At 54.6% G+C, this 22,616-nt stretch overlaps 1 protein-coding gene across 1 annotated transcript in view; it reads left to right on the top strand.

Annotated features, from left to right (window-relative positions):
• RRP12 (ribosomal RNA processing 12 homolog) overlaps nucleotides 1–21,914 on the top strand; it is a 30,241-nt gene extending 8,327 nt beyond the window's left edge. Inside the window, exons 9-34 of the mRNA XM_059398260.1 lie at nucleotides 700–798; nucleotides 1,428–1,519; nucleotides 3,770–3,881; nucleotides 4,110–4,207; nucleotides 5,653–5,767; nucleotides 7,211–7,353; nucleotides 7,566–7,687; nucleotides 8,574–8,638; nucleotides 8,732–8,894; nucleotides 9,335–9,489; nucleotides 9,735–9,802; nucleotides 10,362–10,455; nucleotides 11,013–11,171; nucleotides 11,307–11,387; nucleotides 11,610–11,715; nucleotides 11,926–12,033; nucleotides 12,564–12,721; nucleotides 14,103–14,194; nucleotides 14,399–14,560; nucleotides 14,682–14,854; nucleotides 15,073–15,210; nucleotides 17,603–17,652; nucleotides 19,040–19,112; nucleotides 20,616–20,683; nucleotides 20,948–21,030; nucleotides 21,384–21,914. Coding sequence (XP_059254243.1) covers nucleotides 700–798; nucleotides 1,428–1,519; nucleotides 3,770–3,881; nucleotides 4,110–4,207; nucleotides 5,653–5,767; nucleotides 7,211–7,353; nucleotides 7,566–7,687; nucleotides 8,574–8,638; nucleotides 8,732–8,894; nucleotides 9,335–9,489; nucleotides 9,735–9,802; nucleotides 10,362–10,455; nucleotides 11,013–11,171; nucleotides 11,307–11,387; nucleotides 11,610–11,715; nucleotides 11,926–12,033; nucleotides 12,564–12,721; nucleotides 14,103–14,194; nucleotides 14,399–14,560; nucleotides 14,682–14,854; nucleotides 15,073–15,210; nucleotides 17,603–17,652; nucleotides 19,040–19,112; nucleotides 20,616–20,683; nucleotides 20,948–21,030; nucleotides 21,384–21,486 — 2,880 coding nt within the window. The 3' untranslated portion in view covers nucleotides 21,487–21,914. The remainder of the gene's footprint in view (nucleotides 1–699; nucleotides 799–1,427; nucleotides 1,520–3,769; nucleotides 3,882–4,109; nucleotides 4,208–5,652; nucleotides 5,768–7,210; nucleotides 7,354–7,565; nucleotides 7,688–8,573; nucleotides 8,639–8,731; nucleotides 8,895–9,334; nucleotides 9,490–9,734; nucleotides 9,803–10,361; nucleotides 10,456–11,012; nucleotides 11,172–11,306; nucleotides 11,388–11,609; nucleotides 11,716–11,925; nucleotides 12,034–12,563; nucleotides 12,722–14,102; nucleotides 14,195–14,398; nucleotides 14,561–14,681; nucleotides 14,855–15,072; nucleotides 15,211–17,602; nucleotides 17,653–19,039; nucleotides 19,113–20,615; nucleotides 20,684–20,947; nucleotides 21,031–21,383) is intronic.
• The last annotated feature ends 702 nt before the right edge of the window (nucleotides 21,915–22,616 follow it).

Here is a 22,616-nt window from a genome sequence, read left to right as displayed (position 1 = left end):
TCAGGGTCCCGGTCCCTTTGGGAGCTGGTCTCAGGGATTTGGTCAGGGGAAGGGAGCCGAGGCGGGACTGGTAAGGCAGCAGCCCTCTCCCTGCTTGAGCTGTTTCAGCCACAGTCATGGATCTGTTTTCTTTTTTTAGTTTTTGCTTATTTACTAACATATTTGTACAGTAGCTTTAATACATAATAATTTATTTAATACATAAAACGATCTACATTTTTGTCATGCTAGCACAATTCTGTTAATTTTTATATATCCTCTCATAGGAGGATACATTCTTCGTAAAGCATCTATTATGTAAATAACACAATCATTGTTTAGAAGGAGAAACCCATTTAGAATAACTTGCTGTATATCCTTTCAGATATTTTTTTTGGATAAACAAACATAGATAAAAACCTGTGAAAATATAGCCATAATCATAGCCTGCCCACCACATATAGCCTGCTTTTATAACCCATTCTGTTAGAAACTATTTGGTCATGTTCCTCTATTATCTTTGTTTAAATCTCTTAAAAATTTCTCAGTAGCTGCCGAGCCTTCGTAAAGTGTCAGTCCTCTGAGTGTATCGGTGTGGGGGGCATGCTTGAGGTCAGTGGCGCGGGTCTCTCCCAGCCCACTGGCTGGAGTTGGAGGTTGAGGAGCCCAGGGCAGCCATGGGCTTTGCAGTCCCCCACTAAGTGTATTTGTCCTCTCCAGCTGGTGACAGCCTGTGCCATGCAGGCCTTCCACAGCCTCTTCCTTGCCAAGCCCAGCCTGGGCACCCTGTCAGCGGAGCTCAACGCCCAGATCATCACGGTGAGGCCTGATATGGAGGGGTGTGGTGGTGGTAGAGGGGTGAGGGGGGCCTGTTACTTGTCTACAGAGTGAGCTTGAGTGGGCTGATTCAAGCTCAGCGGAGGAGGCCAGTAGTCAAGCAAAGAGGAAGCAGGCAGCTAGGAGACTGGCCACCAAAGCCACATCAGTGTCCACAGGACATGGGGATTTCGACTCTTACTTAACTTAATAAACAATTTCAGCATGGTCACATGTCGTAACCCATATCTTGAGCAGAGGCTCTCAAATTTAGGGATCCCTGGATGGATTTGGGGAAGGGAGCATAAACATCCCCTTCTTGTTTGCAAAGTGTGCATATGTATGCCCGTGTACATTTCTCCTGAGAGAGTCTCTGTGGCTTTTGTGAGATCCAAAGTGTTGTGTGACCCAGGTTTTACTATTTACTATTCTAGAAACACTGACCCCATAAGAGCAGAACTGGGAGGGTTTCATGGAATAGGGAAATACAGGACTTGGAAAAACCAAGAGGCCTGGGAGCTCCAGGGCCACCTGTGCAGGCCTGTCATTAGAACATGCTGGGAAGGGTCATTGTCATTAGGCCACAGCAGACACTCACTCAGTGCCCTGCTTATTCCCTGTCCCACCTCTAGGCCTTATATGATTATGTTCCCAGCGAGAATGACTTACAACCCCTGCTGGCCTGGCTTAAGGTCATGGAGAAAGCCCACATCAACCTGGTCAGGTAGGTTTGGTGGAGGGGTGTCCGAAGGCCTCCAGCCAGGCTACCTGCTCTGCAGTGCAGATGGGAGGGACAGAAGCCGGAAGCTGGAGAGGGAGGGCAGTGTTTCCTTGTCAGGTGTGCTGTAGACCAGCTCTGGTTCTGAGGTGCAGGGCAGGATGGTGTGGCCTGTGGGGCTGGTACTGTCCTGCCAGAGCAGTTACCAGTGAGCTCTAAGGAGCAGCAGGGTGGGCTAAGCACACCGCCCCAGAGGTGGGGCCCCAGTTCCATCCTCAGTCTTGTCATCCCCTGACTGAATCCTCTGCGGTTGGTTTCCTTCTCAGACTACCTCGTGCATTTTCTGTGGCTTCACCCCTCCCCCCACCTGGGTTAACAGTCCCCTCTTCTGGGGTTCGCAGTTCTTCACACCCAGTGTCTGCTCTGTGTCTGTCAGAACACGCATGTGTGAGCTTGGCCACTTCATAGTAGCCACCTGATAATTTTGCTTTTCCAGAATAAGGCTGAGAAGAATTTAAGTGTATCAGTTGGCAACTTGGGTTTCGCCTGGAGTGAGGATCTCTGAGGACCCTGGGGCCCCACCATGCTGTGTCATCTCTCCCCTGTGCTGAAGGGCTCCCATCGGCCTGCTCTCTCAGGCCCCCCGCTGAGTGCTTTCCCTCATTGTCCACCTCACTCATCACAGCCACCCAGGAGGAACGTGCTAGCCTTTTCTTTTCTTTTCTTTTTTAAGATTTTATTTATTTATTTGACAGAGAGAGATCACAAGTAGGCAGAGAGGCAGGTAGAGACAGAGGAAAGGAAGCAGGCTCCCCGCTGAGCAGAGAGCCCAACACGAAGCTCGATCCCAGGATCCCGAGATCATGACCTGAGCCGAAGGCAGAGGCTTTAACCCACTGAGCCACTCAGGCGCCCCTGCTAGCCTTTTTCTTGAGCCAGAAACAGAAGCAGTGCGAGATAGCTGGTCATGCCGCCGCAAAGGAGCGAAGACAGGTCTCCAGCCCACATCTCTATCCACACCATCCAGCTTTTATCTGGAGATGCCAAAAAATGGCAAAATAGCCTTATTCTCCACTTCTCCGAATTTTTTTTTTTTTTTAAGATTTTTTTTCTTTGAGAGAGAGCGAAGTGGGGAGGACCAGAGGGAGAGGGAGAAGCAGACTCCTTGCTGAGGGCAGAGCTGGACTCGAGATTCCATCCTGGGACCCTGAGACCATGGCCTGAGCTGAGATCAGACACTCAACTGACAGAGCCACCCAGGTGTCCCCTCTGCTTCTCAGGATTAGTCCTGAGATTGCAAGCCTTCCACAATTGTGCCACAACATACACCTCAAGCTGTTTGTTGTAATGCTGTAGTTAACAGCAGAAAAACCTAGAAGCCAAACACAACCATACACAAATGTATCCAAGGAGAGGACTGGTCAGTATACTGTGAGATACTCTGTAGCCATTAGAAGTTACTGAAGTAGGGCGCCAGGATGGCTCAGTGGGTTAAAGCTTAAAGGGTCCTGGGATCGAGCCCCACATTGGGCTCTCTGCTCTGTGTGGAGCCTGCTTCCTCCTCTCTCTCTGCCTGCCTCTCTGCCTACTTGTGATCTCTGTAAAATAAATAAACAAGATCTTAAAAAAAAAAAAGTTGCTGAAGTAGAGAGGTACATGCTCACCCGGAAAGATCCCAAAATGTATTGAGAAGACTCACAGCATACTCTGGAGCGAAACTGTCAGGGTATGATCCTGACTCCTGCCTCCTACTCATGACGTGACCTTGGGCAAGTAACTTGACTTTTCGTGCCTCACGTTCCCCACTTACAATGAATTTTTAAGTCATAGGACTTAATCTTGTTGCAAACCTTGTTGAAAGGTTTAAGTGAATGAATGTATGTTATAACAGTGCTTGGAGAATGAAAATTGTTAAGTAAATGTTAGCATACGTTACTTCCTATGTTTGTACATGTGTAAGACCTTCTGGAAGAGTATTTGAGAAACTTAACCTTGATTTTCCTCTGGAAAGTTCATCTGAAGGTCAGTCTGGGAGAAAAGTGTGATAAAGAAAGTATACTCTTTATTTTATATTTTGAAGACCTACTTGAATTTTTTTACCACATGTGGCTATTAACTTGAATAACAGTACTTTTTAAAATTGCCCACTAGAAGGGCCCTGTACAACCTTCCAAATCGGTGACTGTCATTGGACCTGGGCCATGTGGGTCCCTGAGGCCCAGGACCAGACCCCACAGAAGCCTTTTGTCTTCACAGACTGCAGCGGGACCTGGGGCTGGGCCACCTCCCTCGCTTTTTTGGAACCGCGACCACTTGCCTTCTCTCCCCACACTCACAGGTGGTGACAGCTGCCACTCAGAGCCTTCAGGTACCCCAGCCCCTGCTTTAGTGGGGGAAGCAGAGAGTACAGGGGGTTCTACTGGCTGCCCTGTCTCTCCTGGAACTTGCCCTAGACCTCCAGCTGGATCTGGGGAGGAAGTTCTTGGGGTGGGGATTGGCTTCCTGGAAGTGTCCAAAAGCGATCACTTTTGCTAGGAGGGCTGAGTGGTGCTGGGAGGCTGCTTTAGGCCCAGACAGCTGGGGCTTCTTTTTGCAGGAGATCCTGAAGGAATGTGTCGCTCCCCACATGGCCAGCATTGGCTCCGTGACCTCTTCAGCCTCTGGCCCTGCCCAGCATGTCTTCAAGATGTTCAGGTGAGAACACAGCATCTGTGTTAGGAAGGAATAGGTGTACCTTCTAGAAAGTTCCTTGTAGTGACAGGTGTTCCACTTGTCACTTACTGGGGGCACGTGCGCAGTGCCAGAACAGCTGATGCTGATGGAGCACTGGCCACGTTCCAGGTGCCATCATGTGCTCATGAGTATGGATTCTGAGCTGGTCATTTGGGGCAAGTTCCCCCGTGTCCTCCACGTCTAAATACCTCAGGGTCCTCATCATTCGAAGGTTACTGACAGATGTGAGGGTTCAATGTGTGTGTATGTGTAAAGTTCTCAGAACTGTATCTGGCACGCAGCTAAGCACTCAGCGAATAAAAGCCACTAGTGGTTTTCGTGGTTCTAGGAGATATGTACTGACCCCCACTTTACAGACAGACAGGCTGAGGTCACCCAACTAGGAGGGGGCCGCCTGACAGCAGAGCCCACTCTTGTTCACGTGCTGTGCTGCCCTCCACGCCTGCAAGAGGAGCCATTCCCAGACGTGGCCACTGACCATCTCGTCCTTTCTGTAGCTGGTGAGGGGCCTCCAAGCACTGTAGACATTGGAAGGGCCCTGGGGAAGGAGTGAGGATCCCTGGTGTCTGCCCCGGGTCTGTGTGCTCACCTCTAGGCTGTGGTGCTTTGGGTCCTGCTCCTTGTGAGGAAACGGGCCTGTTGCCTCTGGATGCATCTGTGATGGAGTTTCAGGATAACTCAGAGCCACCCGCACCTCCAGCTCTCCTGTTTCCCGACTCTGATCCCTGTTGGCCGTTCTTGCCTCGGATGTGCAGGAGGCTGGGAGGCAGAGCCAGCCTCGTGCCACTCTCCCCTCGACCCAGACCACCTGTTCTACCGTGGCAGCCCATCCTGGGTCGGACCAGGAGAGCATGAGACAGGGACAGCATGGGCTTTGGAGGCCCAGGGTGGCCACTGGCAGAGTGACCCTGGCAGGTTATTTCCTCTCTCTGAGCCTCAGTTTCCCAATCTGAAGGTGGAAGAAACCACATACCTCAGAGTTTTCTTTTTTTTTTTTTTTTTTTTTTTTTTTAAAGATTTTATTTATTTATTTGACAGAGAGAAATCACAAGTAGATGGAGAGGCAGGCAGAGAGAGAGAGAGAGGAGGAAGCAGGCTCCCCGCTGAGCAGAGAGCCCGATGCGGGACTCGATCCCAGGACCCTGAGATCATGACCTGAGCCGAAGGCAGCGGCTTAACCCACTGAGCCACCCAGGCGCCCCACCTCAGAGTTTTCTTTAGGCAGTAGGATTTCAGATGAAACTCAGCACAGGGGCTGCATTGTAATTGCTAGTTCTCCCCCTTGGCCTTTCCCGGGGCTCCACGCTTACTGGCCAGCTGGTGGTCTGAAGCTCATGGGCCAGCCATTGACTTCCTGATTGAGGCCCAGGTGAGCAGGAACTTGACTCTGACTGTTCCCCTGGCAGGGCCGTGGAGGAAGGCCTGACATACAAATTCCACGCAGCGTGGAGCTCCGTGTTACAGCTGCTGTGTGTCTTCTTCCAGGCCTGCGGGAGGCAGGCCCATCCTGTGATGAAGAAGGTGAGCTGGGGAGCTGCCAGGGCCAAGGCAGGAGGTGGTGATTGGGCTGTCGGACTGTGGGCTCCTAGAGTGGTCATGTGTCTGCTACTTGTGCACTTTACCCCCTGTTATATCCCTGATGGCACTCACAGCAGGTGCCCAGCACAGTGTCTCCAGGAAAGTGTCTGAGCCAACACGTGAGAAACAAAAAGAGGGATGGGACCTCCCCTGGCCCCTTGGCCAGTAACTGCTCGCTAGTCCTGGCTGAGGTTGATGGCTTTGAACAGGGAACCATCGTGACTCTCCCTCACCCCTACTCCTATCTTCTGTTTTTAATTCTCTGAACTTCCTATAATAAGGGATTATGGTGTTTTAAGCAGCCTTAGGTCCCAGACAGATTACTGCAGCCCAGAGTAAACTATGTAAGAATCAGGGATCCCTTGGGGCACCTGGGTGGCTCGGTTGTTAAGCGTCAGCCTTTGGCTTGGGTCATGATCCCAGGGTCCTGGGATCAAGCCCTGCATCAGGCTCCCTGCTCAGCAGGAAGCCTGCTTCTCCCTTTTCCACTCCCCCTGCTTGTGTTTCCTCTCTCTCTCTCTCTCTCTCTGTCAAATATATAAATAAAAAATCTTTTAAAAAGTGGGGGGGGTCTGGGATCCTCCCCAGCTAGGGAGGCAGGCCCCAGACCGCTTATCAGCTCCTGGCCTCTTGGAGCTTTCACTGACTCTCACCATTGCTGGTTGGAAGAAAGGAGCCACTCTGGGACAGCAAGGACTTCCTCAAGAAGCCTGGTCCCTAATAGGTTAGATTGATGAACTTGGCTCCCTACAGGCAAAGCCCTGGTGGCTTCTGTGGGGCTGTGGTGGGCCAGAGGTCACAGCCTTGTCTTGAGGGACATCCACTCCTCAGGATCTGGTAATTTGCTAATTGTCACACGTGGGTGTGTCTTTTCCCTTGGCCAGTGTTTCCCATTTTTTCAAGACAAACTGGAAATGTATGTTTGTATGTGAACTCTGATTTTTACGTGTTACTAATAAATACAGAATCTTTTAAATTCTTGGGGCATTGGGGAGAGGTGAGACTCTTAAACAGCTTAAATGTGGTTATTGGTTTGTGATCTCTGACCTAGAGCTTAACATGGGCCCGTGTTCCTGAGCTCTCATCCTCTTCTTTTTTTTTTTTTTTCAAAGATTTTGTTAATTTATTTGACAGAGATCATAAGTAGGCAGAGAGGCAGGCAGAGAGAGAGAGGAAGGGAAGTAGACTCCCTGCTGAGCAGAGAGCCCGATGGGGGGCTCGATCCCAGGACCCTGAGATCATGACTGAGCCGAAGGCAGAGGCTTTAACCCACTGAGCCACCCAGGTGCCCCTCTCATCCTCTTTGAGAATTTGGCCCTGACTCAGCCGTGGGCTCCTGCTCTGTGAGCAGGCCTTGGTGTATCCTCTCATGTCTTTTTGCTCCAGTGCCTCCAGTCCCTGTGTGACCTGCGTCTCTCCCCGCACTTCCCTCACACGGCGGCTCTGGATCAGGCCGTGGGGGCAGCGGTGGCCAGCATGGGACCCGAGGTGGTTTTAGAGGCGGTGCCTTTGGAAATTGACGGCTCTGAGTAAGTGTGGTTCTGGCTGGCTTCCTTACGAGCCCCAGGGCAGTCGGCTGCTTGTTCTCCTTCAGTAGGATGTTCACTTTTTTGGGGTGAGGTCTCTGTGTGTCACGTGGGGGTCAGCGGGAAAGGCCACAGCAGGGTTCAAGCTCCTCGGCTTGGTGGGCCGTGGCTGCTGGGTCTGCTGCCCTCACTGGGCCTTCCCTGCCTCCTCCCAGGGAGACTCTGGATTTCCCACGGAGCTGGCTGCTGCCTGTCATCCGGGACCACGTCCGGGAAACACGGCTCGGTTTCTTCACCACCTATTTCTTACCCCTGGCTACCACCCTGAAGAACAAAGGTATGGGCCCCACCTTAGTCCTGGAGCCTTGGCTGGAAGGGGTCAGGAAGGGCTCCTAGGACACTGGGCAGCGTCCCTCTGCCAGGCAGGTGGCCAGCCAGTGCTTGAGGGCCCTCCTCCTCCCTTAGAGGCACAGCCAGGCAGCTCCCCCTCACAGGACCCTGCCCTGTGGCAGGCCAACAGTGGCCTCCTGTCCTACTGAGGTAATTAAACAAGAACACACCAGTTTGTATATATGCAGAGCCGTTCCTCATAAAAATCTGACACGACCTCCACGTTCCTCAGGGGGGTTCTGGTGAACTTAGTTACGATAAGTCCCACCGTGGGCCACGGTGTGGTCTTTGTGAAGAGAGGAAGACCTCACATGGGAACAGGCATATTTAGGAGATAGTGAGTTGAGCAGGTCAGATTCAGATCTCAGCAGAGCCGCACCGCAGCAGGGTGACTGTGGGCAGTTGATGCAGCTCCTCCGGGTCTGCTGCTCAGTAGACTCTGGGTGAAAGCTGCCGTGTGAGCGGGAAGTGCAGCCGTCACGGATGTGCCCAGCAGACAGCCTCCCACTGAGAAACCTTACCGTCAAGTAAAACCAGGTTTCGGAACAGTATGTGCGTCGTACAGGACTGTTTATATTTTTAAAGAAACGTGAAGGAGTCAGTAGAGGTCGTAGCTATCCCTGGAAGGATAAGATGATGAGGAGACACCCACTGCCTGTTTTATGTAGATCTTTTAAATTTTTTTTGAATGAGCAAGTATCATGTTTCAGTCTGTGGAGAGAGAGGAATCACCCACATTCCTGTTCTCATTACTGGGCTTTTGGTTTGGTAAAAATGAGGCTCCTGGCATGAAGGGTGCCCAGGGTCCCACTCTCTCCTTGTGTCACACGCAGCAACGGATCTGGCCCAGGCGGGCAGGACAGTGGAGTCCAAGATCTACGATACGCTCCAGTGGCAGGTAAGGGATCAGCTGGGGGGACATGAGTTGGATGGTGCGGGGGCCTGAGTGGCGGGACGTCACTGTCCTTGACCATCCCTCCCAACCCCCCAGATCTGGACCCTCCTGCCTGGGTTCTGCACGAAGCCCACGGACGTGGCCGCCTCCTTCAAAGGGCTGGCGCGGACACTGGGCACGGCCATCAGTGAGCGCCCAGACCTGAGGGTCACTGTGTGCCAAGCCCTGCGCACGCTCGTCACAAAGGGCTGTGAGGCGGGTATGTATGGGCCCTAAGGCTCGGGGTGGGGAGGGGAGCAGTGGCAGTGGCCCGGGTCTCCTGGCCTGCTGTGCCTCACTGCCAGAGCCATAGCTGAGCCTTTGCAAGGACCTGGGGCTTTTGCTAGAGACCCAAGGAGTTAGTAGGACACTGAAAGCTGCCCCTTTCCTCTTTACTCCCACTGTGCTGACAGCTGCTGGGTGTTATCCAGTCGGTGTAAGGGCTTTATCATGTGTCCGGCTCTTGGGTGACCCATAGGACAGAGCCACGGAGGAGTGTAGAGTATGGGGGCACCTCTTGTCCCAGAGAAGCCCCAAATCTGTGGGCTCCAGGTCCTGTCATGAGTCCTCCAAAAGGTTGCCTCTGGGCTGCAGCCCTAACAGCCTGTGAGGCGGGGCTGACTCCTGCCCCTCTTACACAAACTCTGGTCCTCCTGCCAGAGGCTGACCGTGTGGAGGTGAGCCGTTTTGCCAAGAACTTTCTGCCAATCCTCTTCAACCTATACGGGCAACCTGTTGCAGCCGGGGACACCCCAGCCCCCCGCCGGGCTGTGCTGGAAACGGTCAAAACTTACCTGACCATTACAGACCCTCAGGTGAGCATGCTGGTGGAGGGGAGGGAGGAACAGTCAGGTGGGTGACTGGGTGACTGTTGGGTTGGGTGTGTGAGAAAGGGCCCACCTACCAGGGTTTGCCTGGGCTCTACCACCTGGGGGACAGGGCACTGGATACCAGCGACACCTGGGTCGAGGCTGTGTGGGGTGAGATGTGGGGAGGGGTGCAGTTCTCTGTGTTTCTCTCTTCAACAACCCCCTCTTTTTCATCCCTTTGTGGCTGCCAGTTAGTGAACAGCTTCCTGGAAAAGGCCAGCGAGAAGGTGCTGGACTCTGCTAGCTCTGACTTCACCAGGTAAAATGCTCCACTTGAGCTGGGACAGCCCAGGTGGCTAGAGCTTGTGTCGAGCAGAAGCCCTGTGGCTTCTCTCTGCTCTTATTTGGGAAGCTTTTGAGATACTGAATGTCCCAGCTCAATGATGAAGCCTGATTGGCTTCTCCTTCTCAGAGAAGCATTACAGCCTGTTGGGGAAGGATGCGGACCCTGGCAATACACGGCCCAGGTTCAAATCCCAGATCCACTAATGACAAGCTCTGTGACCTTGGACAGGTTACTTACCTGCTCTGTGTGCTCTTTGTCCTTATCTGTGAAAATGGGCTTGATAATAGACCTGCACCAGGGTTGTTGTGAGGACTGAAGGCTTAAATGCACATGAAGACCTTGGAACCACAGCTAGTTTCTTATGGCTAAACTGGCTGCGAGCTGTGATTGTTGTTTCCAGGCTCCTCTCGGGCCCCTGGTCCTCCTCACCCTGACTTCTCCCACTTCTGTACCCAGTAGATAAAAGGCACTGATAGTCTGTGCCCTTCTCCAGCCCACCCTAAGCCCGTCCTTGGTCTTCTGCCCTGAGCAGATTGTCTGTGTTGGATCTGGTTGTGGCCTTGGCTCCCCATGCGGATGAAGCTGCCATCGGCAAGCTGTACTCCACCATCCGGCCCTACCTGGAGGTGAGCCTACCTGGGCTGGACTCCCACAGGACCACCCCTGGGGGAAGAGGGGCCTCCTTGGAAAGCTGGGACCTGTCTTCTTGTCTGGACAACCATTTGGGTGGGCACAGAAGGCCAGGGCAGGGCCACCTAACTTCTGGAGAGTTGTTTTAATGGGAGTAACAGAGCTCCTTTGTGATGCCAAAGAGTTAGGCAAAGAAGGGGAGAGCGGAGTGCTCCAGCCAGAAAGGGGAGCAGGCACACAGGCCTCAGTGCAGGCGAGGCACTGCAGGGTCCTGCTGCTGGATGAGCATCACGGTGAGACTTGTGAGTGGAGTGGAGGCTGGCGGGCCTTCTCCCCCTGCAGCATCCCCCCCTGCCTGGCATAGAGTTAGCCTCCCCCGTTCTGCCAGCCCTCCAGAGGCAGGCCGCGGTCCCGAATCCCCCCAGTGCTGGTCACAGTTAATGGTGGCTGTACTGTGACTGTCCTTGAACAGTGCAGGTGGGGGTGGATGGATGGATGGGGGACCCCAGAGTCCCCTCCCTCACCTATCCCTGACCACCATGTCCCTGCCCAGAGCAAGGCCCACGGAGTACAGAAGAAGGCCTACCGGGTGCTGGAGGAGGTGTGCGCCAGTTCCCAGGGCCCTGGGGCCCGCTTCGTGCAGAGCCACCTGGACGACCTGAAGGCGACCCTGCTGGACTCGCTGCGGGGCACCTCCTCACCTGCCAAGAGGGTGAGGCTTCCGAGGCACCCATGCTCTGCCCATGGGAGGAGGGGCGACACTGGGGGAGAAGCATCCTAGAGACAGGGGACTTGAGGGGCATAGGTGGCATTGAGACGTCCTAACTCTCCTCGCCCTTCCCTGCAGCCCCGTTTGAAGTGCCTCATACATATCGTGAAGAAGCTGTCTGCTGAACACGAGGAGTTCATCACTGCCCTCGTCCCGGAGGTGAGGGGTGCGGGCGGGGGTGTACGTGTGTTCTGAGGGGCTCCTTGGAGTGTGGCTTCTGACAACCTGTCAGGATTGGGAGAGAGCAATACGGAGGTGAGGGGTGCCTCAGTTCTCTGCTTGGGAGCGTCGGCACCCCTGCTGCCCCCTTCTGCCTCAGGCCACCACCTGGTCCCTTCGCTAGCAGCTCCGGAGCTTATGTTTAAAGGATTGTCTGGGCAGGTGATCTTGTGCACCAAGGAGGTGTCGGTGGGGGCTCGGAAGAACGCTTTTGCCCTGCTGCTGGAGATGGGCCATGCTTTCCTTCGGTTTGGCCCAAACCAAGAAGGTGAGGGGCTGGGGTACACGCTCCGCTCGCAAGTCTCGGGGAGGTACCCCTCCAAACCACTAGCTAAAGACAAAAGGTGGGAAGAGCCACCTGGCTCTGGAGCAGGCAGGCTGCTCCTCTCTGGGTGGAGTCCCATTCCCTGGGGGGCCCAAGGTGCAGCATGTGGAGTGGCTCTGCCTTTGTGTGACTGCCCTTGTCTTGCCCTCCCAGAAGCCCTGCAGCGCTACCTCGTCCTGATCTACCCTGGCCTCGTGGGCGCTGTGACCATGGTCAGCTGCAGCATCCTGGCCCTGACCCACCTCCTGTTTGAGTTTAAAGGTGAATGCTGCTTCCTTGAAAGCCTGGGGAGCCCTCAGGATAGGAAAATGCCCAGAAGGTCAGGGCAAGGTCATTATCAGAATAAGGTAGCTATCACCTTCCTTCTTCGAGGGAGGAGAAGGAACCAAAACCAGGCCTAGCTGCCTCTTGTCCCTGCTGCTGCCTGTGTCATCTTTCCTGTGTACCTGCAGTTACCCTGTGTCCCACTGTCAGAGGGGATCAAAGGCGGTCAGGCCCCTGCCCAGGTGTTAGTCCCGGTTCTGCCTCTTACCAACCATGGGAGACCTTGAGCAAGTTTATGGACCTCGTAGGACCTCAATTTCTTATCTCTAACATGGGAGAGAAAAACACGACTTGATCACAGATTGTCTGTACTCTATGCGGAGTGACTAGGACCGTACCGGGTACACAGAAGTCCCCCAAATGTTAGTTCCAACTCATGTGACCTGACAGGGATCTTGGGTCTGGATGGGTTCCTGGGCATCTCTGACGGTGGCCCTCTGGAACCCCCACCCCCGCCGCCCCGCCAGGTCTCATGGGGACCAGCACAATCGAGCAGCTGCTGGAGAACGTGTGCTTGCTCTTGGCTTCCCGCACCCGTGATGTGGTCAAGTCAGCACTGGGCTTCATCAAGGTGGCAGTAGCGGTCATGGATGTGGCGTGCCTGGCCAAACATGTGCCGCTGGTGGTAAGCGCCCCCTTCCCCTCAGTGGGTGGCAGCCTGGCCTCTGGCCTGCTGGCACGGACCCAGCAAGCCTTGAGGCCAGCAAGTTCCAGACATGTGTTTAGCTATGAACCATCTCATGGAACAGGTCATGCAGGAGCCCTGGAAAGGACCAGTAGGGTAACGCATACCCGGTGGGAGTGAAGGAGGTGCATGGTGCCGGGCTGCCTCCTATGGCCCACCCCCTCCCCCTTCATAGAAACAAGGGCTCTGCAGGTGCAAATCAGTAGGCATGGCCACCCTTTGTCTTACAGATGGAGAGACTGAGGCCAGAGATTTCCCCAGATCACATTGCTAATGAGAGTGGCCCTGGGACCAGAATGCAAAGCTCAGAACTGACCCTCATGGGTCTCCCCAACATGGGGCCCATTATCTTGTTTTCTCTTTTTTGTGTTTGCGTTCTGACCTTCTGGGTTCAAGGAAGCTCCTCTGGACAGTCTGGCTGACTGCAGAAGGTCCTGCAGAGCCCCCCGGGATTGGGTTCCAGCCCCTCAGCTAGGCCCAGGGTGTGCCACCGGCTGGGTCTCTCTGGCCCCTATGTCTTCCGCCTCGGTGTTTCCCTTCCAGCTGGGTGGAGTCGCACCTCCAGGTCTCTCTTGCCTCTCTTCTTTGTATCTGGCCTTGGGTAAAGGAAAGAAAGGGGAGGTGGGGGTCAAGGTAGCCTGCCCCTGCTCTCCTGAGCCTGCTGCCTTACTGGGGACCAGAGATGAGAAGGGCAAGAGCAGTGATCTGTCATGGGGTGCTGACGGTTTATAAAAGCCTTTCAAAGGGTCATTGGGGCTCTGTGTCCCCAGCTCTGTTTGGGGACACTGCAGAGATCTGCCACCCATTCGTGGGTTCCAGCCAAGCCCGACGAAGGTGTGTGAATTGTCCCCACGAGATGAATGCAGGATGGTAGAAGGGTTGTGTGGGATCTGGAGAAGCCTGGCAGTGTTGGGGCCCAGTGTGGGCCATGGCATCAGAGATGCCTGGGCTGACTGCTGTCCCTGGCCGTGGAGCAGCCACTTAACTCTCTGTGCCTCCATTTCCTCATCTGTAAACTGGGGTCATGATCGATCTGCCTCATGGGGTTCTAAGGATTCAGTGAGGTAATAAAGGAGAGATGCCAGACTATTTGGAAGACTCGGAAGCTATAATCTCGGAAGGGTAGTCCTGGATTGTCACAGAGGAGGCTTAGGGTGAAGGTGGATGGCCGCCAGGTTGTGGAAATGCAGTTGGATCAAGGGGTGGGCCAGGAATGGGGTTGCTGCGACCCTCACCCCTTTGCTGTGTGCCTGGTCTGCACCGCAGTGAGAGGGCAGACAGGGTGGAGGGTGCCCCTGACCCTCGCTCCTCTGCCCGGCAGATGGAGGCCATTGGGAAGCTTTCAGACGACATGCGGCGGCACTTCCGCATGAAGCTTCGGAACCTGTTCATCAAGTTCATCCGCAAGTTTGGGTCTGTGTGCGGGACCCACAGGGAGGGCCAGGGAAGAGATGAGGGGCTTCCAGTCCCCGCAGGGAGCCTGCAGAGAGCGGACTGGGCGGGAGGGCTTGGGTCTGAGTCCCGCCCCTGTGGCCAGCAGGGCTCTGGCGGAGCCCTTCTACTTCCAAAGAGCGCTCTGTGGCCCGTGCGCCTTGCCAGCCTCTCATTGCCCCGCAGGTTTGAACTGGTGAAGGGGCTGCTGCCTGAGGAGTACCACAAGGTCCTGGTGAACATTCGGAAGGCAGAGGCCCGCGCCAAGAGGCACCGTGCTCTGAGCCAGGCTGCTGAGGAAGAGGAGCAGGAGGAGGAAGAGGAGTCTGCCCAGGGCAAAGGCGACAGGTAAGACCCATAATGGGGTCCTGCGGACCAGGTCTTTCTTAGCCCACAGCCTGCCCAGCCCATGCTCAGCTGCCCCCGCCTCTCTTGGGAACACCCTGACTTGCCACTTCTCTGTCCTTAGCATCGAGGAGATTCTGGCTGACTCAGAGGAGGAGGAGGAGGAAGAAGAGGAAAGGAGCCAGGCCAAGGAGCGCCGGAGGCTGGCCCGACAGAGGAGCCGGGCGTGGCTGAAGGAGGGTGGTGGGGATGAGCCCCTCAACTTCCTGGACCCTAAGGTGGCCCAGCGAGTCCTCGGTAAGCAAGAAGTGACTGGCACATGAGTCCAGAAAAGAGGCTCACCTTGGTGCCCTATTCAGGGGCCAGGGGTGACATCCCCAGAGGCCGGTGGGCACCCCTCTCCACCACAGGCACACACCGTGTGCTGCAGGCACCTGTGTCGTTGGTTTGGAGGGGGCTGTGGGTAGCTTAGGACTGACCTGCCACCTCTTCACTGTCCAACTCTGCCACGCCAGCCACACAGCCTGGGCCTGGCCGGGCCAAAAAGAAGGACCACGGCTTCAAGGTGAGCGCTGATGGCCGCCTCATCATCCGGGAGGAGGACGAGGACGATGCTGCCACGGCCAGGACGGAGGAGGAGGAAGGCACGAAAGGTGGGACTGTCGTCCATTCCAGGGACACAGTGCTGGCCTGGGCAGGGCTGCACTCTCTTGTTCATTCATTCCCTGCCTGTTCATTCGCTCACTCGTTCAGCACCCACTTGCTGGGGGAGTGTAGGTAACAGCAGAGATAAGGAGCTTGGAGCTAAGGCAACTTCCTCAAACTTTGAGTTTCTCAAACTATTTTGACCACATTAAGAAATCTTTCTGTTGCAAGCTAGTCGTTTATACAATACATACATCATCCAGGCAGAACTTTCAAAACACTGTACATCCTCTTAAGCATGCGTGACGCACTGTTTTGGCCTCTATTTATTTTGTTCTGCTGCTTTCCTTCCCCTCTTCTCCCATTTTTTTCCTTTTCTCCTTTTTTTTAAAAATGTGAATTTGGCTGAGATCCGGAAGCTCATTTAGAGGTAGAGGATCCAGGCTTGGAACCTGCCTCCTTCCTTACTGCACAGTCTCCTGCTGTCTGGAAGCGGCCCCAGTGAGAAGTCTCTGTCCTGTGGAGTCTTTCCTGCTCCCCCTCCCCCGTGTCATCCGTTGGATCAGAAAGCCTGTCTTCAGACATTTATCTGCCTTCTTTTTTTTTGTTCCCACTGTCCTGATCCCTGGGTGCTTGATTCACTGCAGCCTCCGAACCAGCGTTCTCATGGCAGCCCCTACATCCGGCTTACCTGCTGTGTGACCGGGGACAATCACTAACTTCTCTGTGCTTTAATATCCTTATCCCAAAATGAGCATCATACCAGTACCTACTTCAGATGGTTATAGATAAAGTGGGTAGCCAGAACAGCCATGTCTGCGTTTGGTGGAAGGGTGACCACCCTGGTTCCTGATCCGGTCCTGCCGCTGCCGCCTCTCACCGCTCTCAGGTTCCAGTCTCCTTGCTCCCTTCTTGCCCAGATGTCCTTGGTGCTGAGAACACCCTTCCCTTCTCCTCCTGCCTCCCCGCTCTTTAAGATCCAATCTGAGTGCTTTTCTGCGGCCCGACCATGGTCGTCAGTCTTCAGCCTCATCCCCCAGCGCTCCTGGCAAGCCTGGGCACCGCCCAGCATGGGGCATGTCGTCCCGGGTTGTCTTGTGGTGTTATTTGCTTGTTGACTGACTTTGCTTAACTGTGTGACACCCGCTGGTCAGAATTTCATAGGAGAAAGTACAGGTAATCTGAAACTTACCCGATGAACCATTTTTGAGCATGTAGACTGGTGCGTAGTACAGTCACGTTGTCTGACAACCAATCTCCACGACCCCTTTCAGCTACAAAACTGGCATTCTGTGCCCGTTAAACAGCCTCTGCCTGCTCCTGGCCCCCTCCCCAGCCCCTGACAGTCCCCATTCCAGAATCTGTCTGTAGTCATTTGAATTTGAGTTGGAGTCTAGGTGCCTCATGTAAGTGGAACGATGCACTGTCTGTCTGTGACCCGTGTCTTTCTCCCAGCCTGGTGTCTGCAAGGCTCACCAGGCTGCAGCGTGTGCCAGAATTCCCTTTGCGCAAACCCTTGGCTCGTTTTAATTGAGATGTTCGTTTTGTGTTGTTGAATTGTGGGAGGCCTTCACACAGTGTGCACGTTAACCCTTTGTCACCTGTGTGATTTGAAAATACATCCTCCCCTTCACTCTGTAGACTGCTTTTTCAGTCTGTTGTGTCCCCTGAGACACTGAAGTTCTAAAATTTTGTGATAGTCCATTTTATCAATTTTTACTTTGGTTGCCTGTGTATTTTCTTGGTTCATACTTCTTTGGCTCATTCCCTCACAGCGCTCAGCTCATAGAGAGCAAAAAAAAAGAAAAAGAAAGAGGGGCGCCTGGGTGGCTCAGTGGGTTAAGCCGCTGCCTTCGGCTCAGGTCATGATCTCAGGGTCCTGGGATCGAGCCCCGCATCGGGCTCTCTGCTCAGCAGGGAGCCTGCTTCCTCCCCTCTCTCTGCCTGCCTCTGCCTGCTTGTGATCTCTCTCTGTCAAATAAATAAATAAAAAAAAAATCTTTAAAAAAAAAAAAAAAAAAAAGAAAGAAAGGTTTCTCAAGTAGGAGAATGAGGCTATCCTCCAAGCAGAGCGGGATGTCTGTGGAGCTGGGGCGTGTCTGACTCCCCAGGAAACCCAGGGTTTCCTTAGGGTCTCAGAATAAGCTGTGTTTATCTCAGAAGTGGGATCACCACTTCCCTGAGGGGCTGTCGTCCCTGGGGCCTAGGATGGGAAAGATAAAGGGGTAGTCGGTGTTCAGGGGTCTTGTCTTGCCCAGAAGGACGTGGGTTTTCTTGGGCTGGAGTTGCCAGCTCCCGTCAGCCAGTCGAGACAGGAGAAGGCAGGACGAGATGTGTGTGGGTTTTGGGCAAATGGGTGCTCTCTGCATGCTCACAGGCCTTTCTTCCTTTTGGTTCCAGGGGAGGACGAAGAGATGGCTGACGTGATGGAAGACATGGGTGTCAGGAGTGTGAGTACTTCCTCTGGTGGGCGGCTGTGCCCTCAAGGCGAAGCCTTGGGCTGACAGGTCTTCTGCCTGTCTTTCCGTAACTCCCCTCCCCCACACACTGCACACACACCCACCTGCCCTGTTTCCTGAATCCACGGCAGAGCCTTGCGGTGGTGTGTAGGGGACAGTCCAGAGGGTATGGTGTGTATTACAGGGCACACTGTAGTGGGTGACCAGCTGAAGGAGACAGGCAGAGCCCTTTTTTCTCTCCCCTGAGGGCACAAGCAACATCTGGCCTGTGTGTTCCAAGGGGCATGTTCCTGTGTGGGGCAGGGGCAGCCACCACTGGGGAGTGCACAGGGCCCCATGCGTCACCTCAGCTAATCCTCACAGGTGACTGGGACCCTTATCATCCCCGTTTGCAGAGGGGGCTTGCAGAAAGTAAGTAGGTTACAGGGGTTGTTAGGTGCAGAGCAGGGATTCGAACCCTGGCCTTCCCATCTCCTGAGCCCCAGAATTTAACCCCCTTGGTAACTCCCAGGATGGAGTGCAGCCTCTCACCTGCCCCACCCGAACTAGCGAGGGTGATGTGGGCCCAGCCCCTCACTGTCCTTCCCACGCCCAGCAGACAGCACTTCTGGGGGCACTCTGGAGCAGTGTCTTACCTCTTTGTCCTCTCAGACTGTGGCCAGCCCATTTAGCCTTCCTGGGTATCCCCCTTGGGACAGGGGAGAGGCAGGGGATACAGTGTTATTAGTAAAGGCAGGTCCTGGGGCCCCGCTCCAACTGCAGCCTGACTTTTCACTCAGTTTGTCACCTGTGGGTCTTGAAGAATTATCGGGCTGGCTTGATGAGATTGGACGTGTCAAGCACATGAGTATAGCATTTGGTGATCTTCTCCCCAAATAACTGCTTTTGTTAATATCATTCACCACTGCCCTGTCCCTGGCCAGATGTCCGTCTTCCCACCAGGGCCCAACGAACTGCCTTGTTACAGCTTTGCACCCATGCAGAATTCTGTCTGGAGACCTGGGTGAAAACCAGACATAAAAGATCAAAGTTACAGGGTCAGAGTGTAGCTGAGGGTTTGAGAGACCCCTGATGCAGGAGTCCCCTCTGAACAGGAGCGTAAACTTAGGTTAGGATACCCAGATGGGCACTTGGAGCCCTGGGACAGGAGTTCTGTGTGAAGCAGTCAGGGCCTGGGCTGGAACCTTGCTTCTGTGCTCTTTAGCTGTGTGATCTTAGTTCCTTACCCTCTCTGAGCCTCAGAGTGCTCGTCTGTAAGTGGAGGGTGGAGTGCTTGGCAGGGAACCTTTTCTACTAACACAGGTTGCTTGCTCTTACTGGGAACATTAATGAGATGATCATATATCCTTGTTAATGAATGTTGCTCACCACTTTATAGAAGAAACACCAGAAGCTCAAGCATCAGAACGAGGCTGATGATGAGGAGCTAGAGATGCCACCTCGTTACCAAGGTGAGGCCTCCACGCTTCCCTCTTGGGATACTGTGTTCCTTGTCCCCCGTGTTAGACAGGGGAGTTGCAGGCAGAGCCACAAGTTTGCATGGCCACGTTGCAGTCAGCACTGACAAAGATTGGCCAATATGTCACCCAGGACTGGGGTAGGGCCTGAGAGTGTCAGGGCCTGGGGGTCAGGAGGTCTATGTGTGGGACCCCCAGCTCTTCTGGGAGCCCCTGAGCCCCATCTCTGTCCCACCCACCTAGGCCTTCTGTGAGGCTTGCAGCACACGCCTTTTTCTGGGGGGGTGTCTGCATCTCTTGTCCAGCCCTGAGCTGGGCTGGGTTTGGAGAGACCCCCTTAGCCTGGAAGGATGGAAGGTGGCAGCTGGGAGTGTCAGCCTAGGGTGTTCCCCTACTTGTTTGTCTCTGGTCCCCTGAGCTGTTCGTTTCCCCGGAGCAGCTGCTAGAGATACCCGCATGGCTGCCCACGGCCAGGGGAGGTCTCTGTTACTCATCTCCGGCCCCTCCCCTGTGGGCAGCCCCTGGCCTTGAGTGCCCCCAGCAGAGCCCCTGCGGTGCATCTGGAGGGACAGGGGCTTCTGTGGCAAGTCCCCAGCGGCAGGAGCAGATTTGTCCTTAGAGTCTTCCGGCATTCTGACCCAGCTAGAGAGCCTCCTGGCTTCTCCCTCCGTGGGCTCCCAGGCCAGTGCCCAGTTTGTCACCTCTGCTCTGAGGTGCTGTGATGTGGAACCAGCCAGTGTGGCACAGGCCCCAGGGGCAGGACAGCTGGTGCTCTGCTGTGAGGCTGACTTGGCCCAGTCCTGCCGCCTCTCTGAGCTTCCAGTTTCTCACCTGTGAAAGAAAAAGCGGGCTTTATCCTCAGTATCTCAGAGAGTCCTCCTGAGTCATCGTTGTAGAATTCCACTCATGAGTTTGTTCAGATCCAGACTGGAAATGCCAGGTGACCTTGGAAGCACCTGGGTGTCTGTATCTGCAGTTCGCAAGTCTGTACAATGGGACGAGAGCTGCCTTTCTCTGTCAGTGTCGGTGTGCAGCCCGAACGAGCTGAAGCCCGAAGTGCCTTGTTCTACAGATGAGGTTCAAAGCTCCAGAAACTCAGAGACTTGCTGAGGTTTCAGCCGGTCATTGTTCAACAGGGAGCTGGGTTTGGGTCTGACTTCAGAGCCTATGTTCTTTCTCTAGAGCAGACAGAGCGGATTTGGCTTTGGAGACTGTGGGGTGGCTTATGTTAGCGGAGAAGGTGTGTGTTCTCAGACGTCTCTGGTCGGTCTCTGCAGCTTCAGGGCCACTGATGAGCCCACTGGTTTAAACTGTCAAGCCACTGGACAGTCCCTTTTCGAGGAAGGTCTTTGTTCTTGCTGGGTAGGGGACAGAGCCAGCTGCGAGCCTTGATTTGTTTGGTCCCTGGCAGCTCTGCAGAGAGAAGGTACCCATTCCCTTCTCATGGGTGGATGCTGCCCTGGCTTTGCCTGATTTGCCTCTGTGTTCTCCTTTTAGCTGGAGGCTCTGGCATCCACCGCCCTGTGGCCAAGAAGGCTATGCCTGGGGCCGAGTACAAAGCCAAGGTAAGAGCCATGGGTGGAGACAGAACCCCTGGGAAAGGGCGAGGGCAGAGGTGTGGGCCAGACTCAGGCCACGGCGACGGGCGCACTGAGGATCTGTTAGCATCTCAAGTCCATGCCCTTTTTGGGCGCCACTGCAGGGATATGAGTGCCCTTGGTGCCACCAAGGCACAGAGTGAAGGGGAGGACACGGGCCCTGTTAAGTCAGGAGCAGGGAGGAAGGGCAACCTTATGCTCCTGGCTGATTCTGTGTCTATGGCTGAGCAGAAAGCAAAGGGTGATGTGAAGAAGAAAGGTCGGCTCGACCCCTACGCCTACATCCCCCTCAACAGAACCAAGCTCAACCGCAGGTACGTGCTGGGTGGTGCAGGGTTGGCTGGGATGGTGGCTGCGAGGCTGGGAGCTCCGAGCTCCAAAGAGGGGAGGGCCTCATTCTCAGTCAACTCTTCAGCTTAATGGCTAGGTGTTTCCCAGTTTTTTAATTTGGACTTTTTAACATGCACACACGTGTGCTGCTGACTTGAACTGTTCTTTCAGGCAGGGGAATGCCCGGTCTGTCCAGATCACGTGCGGTCCACTGCCAGGCAGCACACTTTCCCCCTGTTCCTCCTAATTAATGCTGGGGGGGCCACCTTTCAGCATTACAGTGAGGGGGACGGCCTGTCTTCAGGGAGATGTGACCTTTCTGTTCCTTTCCCTGCAGGAAGAAGGTGAAGCTGCAGGGGCAGTTCAAAGGCCTGGTGAGAGCTGCCCAGCGGGGATCCCAGGTGGGACACAAACTCCGCAGGAAGGATCGTCGGCCCTGAAGCCCCGGGGCCCCCAGAGCTGCTCTGTGACCCCGCCGAAGGTCCCTCTGCAGCTCCCGAGCTGCTTTGACATCAGCTCCAGATGCTCGAGGTTCTGGCACAGCCTGGACTCAGAATGACTTATTGGACAGGGCTTGACTTTCAGAGAGGCACCCAGGATTTTGGGAGCTCCAAACTGGAGTCGCCCTTCAGAGCACTCTTCAGAGCGACATTCCCATCCCTAAGGCCTAGGGATGGGAATGTGGCCTCACTGCCTCCCAGGAGGCTGGTGAGGCCGATGTGCTTCCTGTGCAGGTGGCCGTGCACCAGAGCAGAGCTTCCGTTTATTCCAGCCGCTTATAGCCATGTGGCGCTTAGCCTGGCTGTGATCTGGGTGTGCAAGATTTGCTGTGACAAGGTGTAGAATAAACGAGCACCACCATGCATTATCCTTGGAAGCACTGTGCTTTATCACCTGCACCTCCGGGGCCAAGAACCGTGTCCCGCTATTGGCAACAGTAGTTTGACTGCTTCTTGGCCGGGCCCGGCATCCGGTTTCAGGCACTGCAGGTAGCCCTGGGTCAGGCCTTAGGACTTGCCCAGGGACACCCACCTGTGTCAGGAGGTCTCCCCAGCTTCACAGTACAGCTCCAGTCAGAAGGTGACATTTGGAGGTGTGGGAGGTACAGGAGTGCTCTGGAGCTGGTCTGTGGAGCAGCCAAGAGTTGCTTAGAGCCATAGCACTGGCTGCCCCAGGCCGCCCCGCACACAGCTTTCTCCCGGCAGCTTTGTTTCCTGATTCACTGAAGTGTTTACCGAGCCCCTGCAAGTGCCGAGCACAGCAGGATCTCCTGCCTCCCTGATCATCATGTCCTGGTTTCCCAGGCAGGTAGACAAGTTGGGAAAAGAGCAGCATGCTTTGTTGGTCTGGAGTCAAGGGAATAGTAGTGCTGACCTCCCATTGCCCCTGAGGTCACTTTATCAGCCAGGGGACCCCTGTGTGTGTTTTCCTAACAGGCATCAAGAAGCAAGGAACCCTGGGGCTTTTCCCAACAGGAGGAATGTTCCCCTAGCATTTGATTCATAGCTTTACTCCTCTCAAATTCTTTGTTTGCGATGAGACTACCCTCCACCCCAGCCTCCACACACAC

This window comes from Mustela nigripes, chromosome 4, assembly GCF_022355385.1.
Source record: "Mustela nigripes isolate SB6536 chromosome 4, MUSNIG.SB6536, whole genome shotgun sequence".
In the NCBI taxonomy this organism is placed as follows: domain Eukaryota; kingdom Metazoa; phylum Chordata; class Mammalia; order Carnivora; family Mustelidae; genus Mustela; species Mustela nigripes.
The sequence above is the reverse complement of the archived record's forward strand: the minus strand, read 5'-3'. Positions and strand labels throughout refer to the sequence as shown.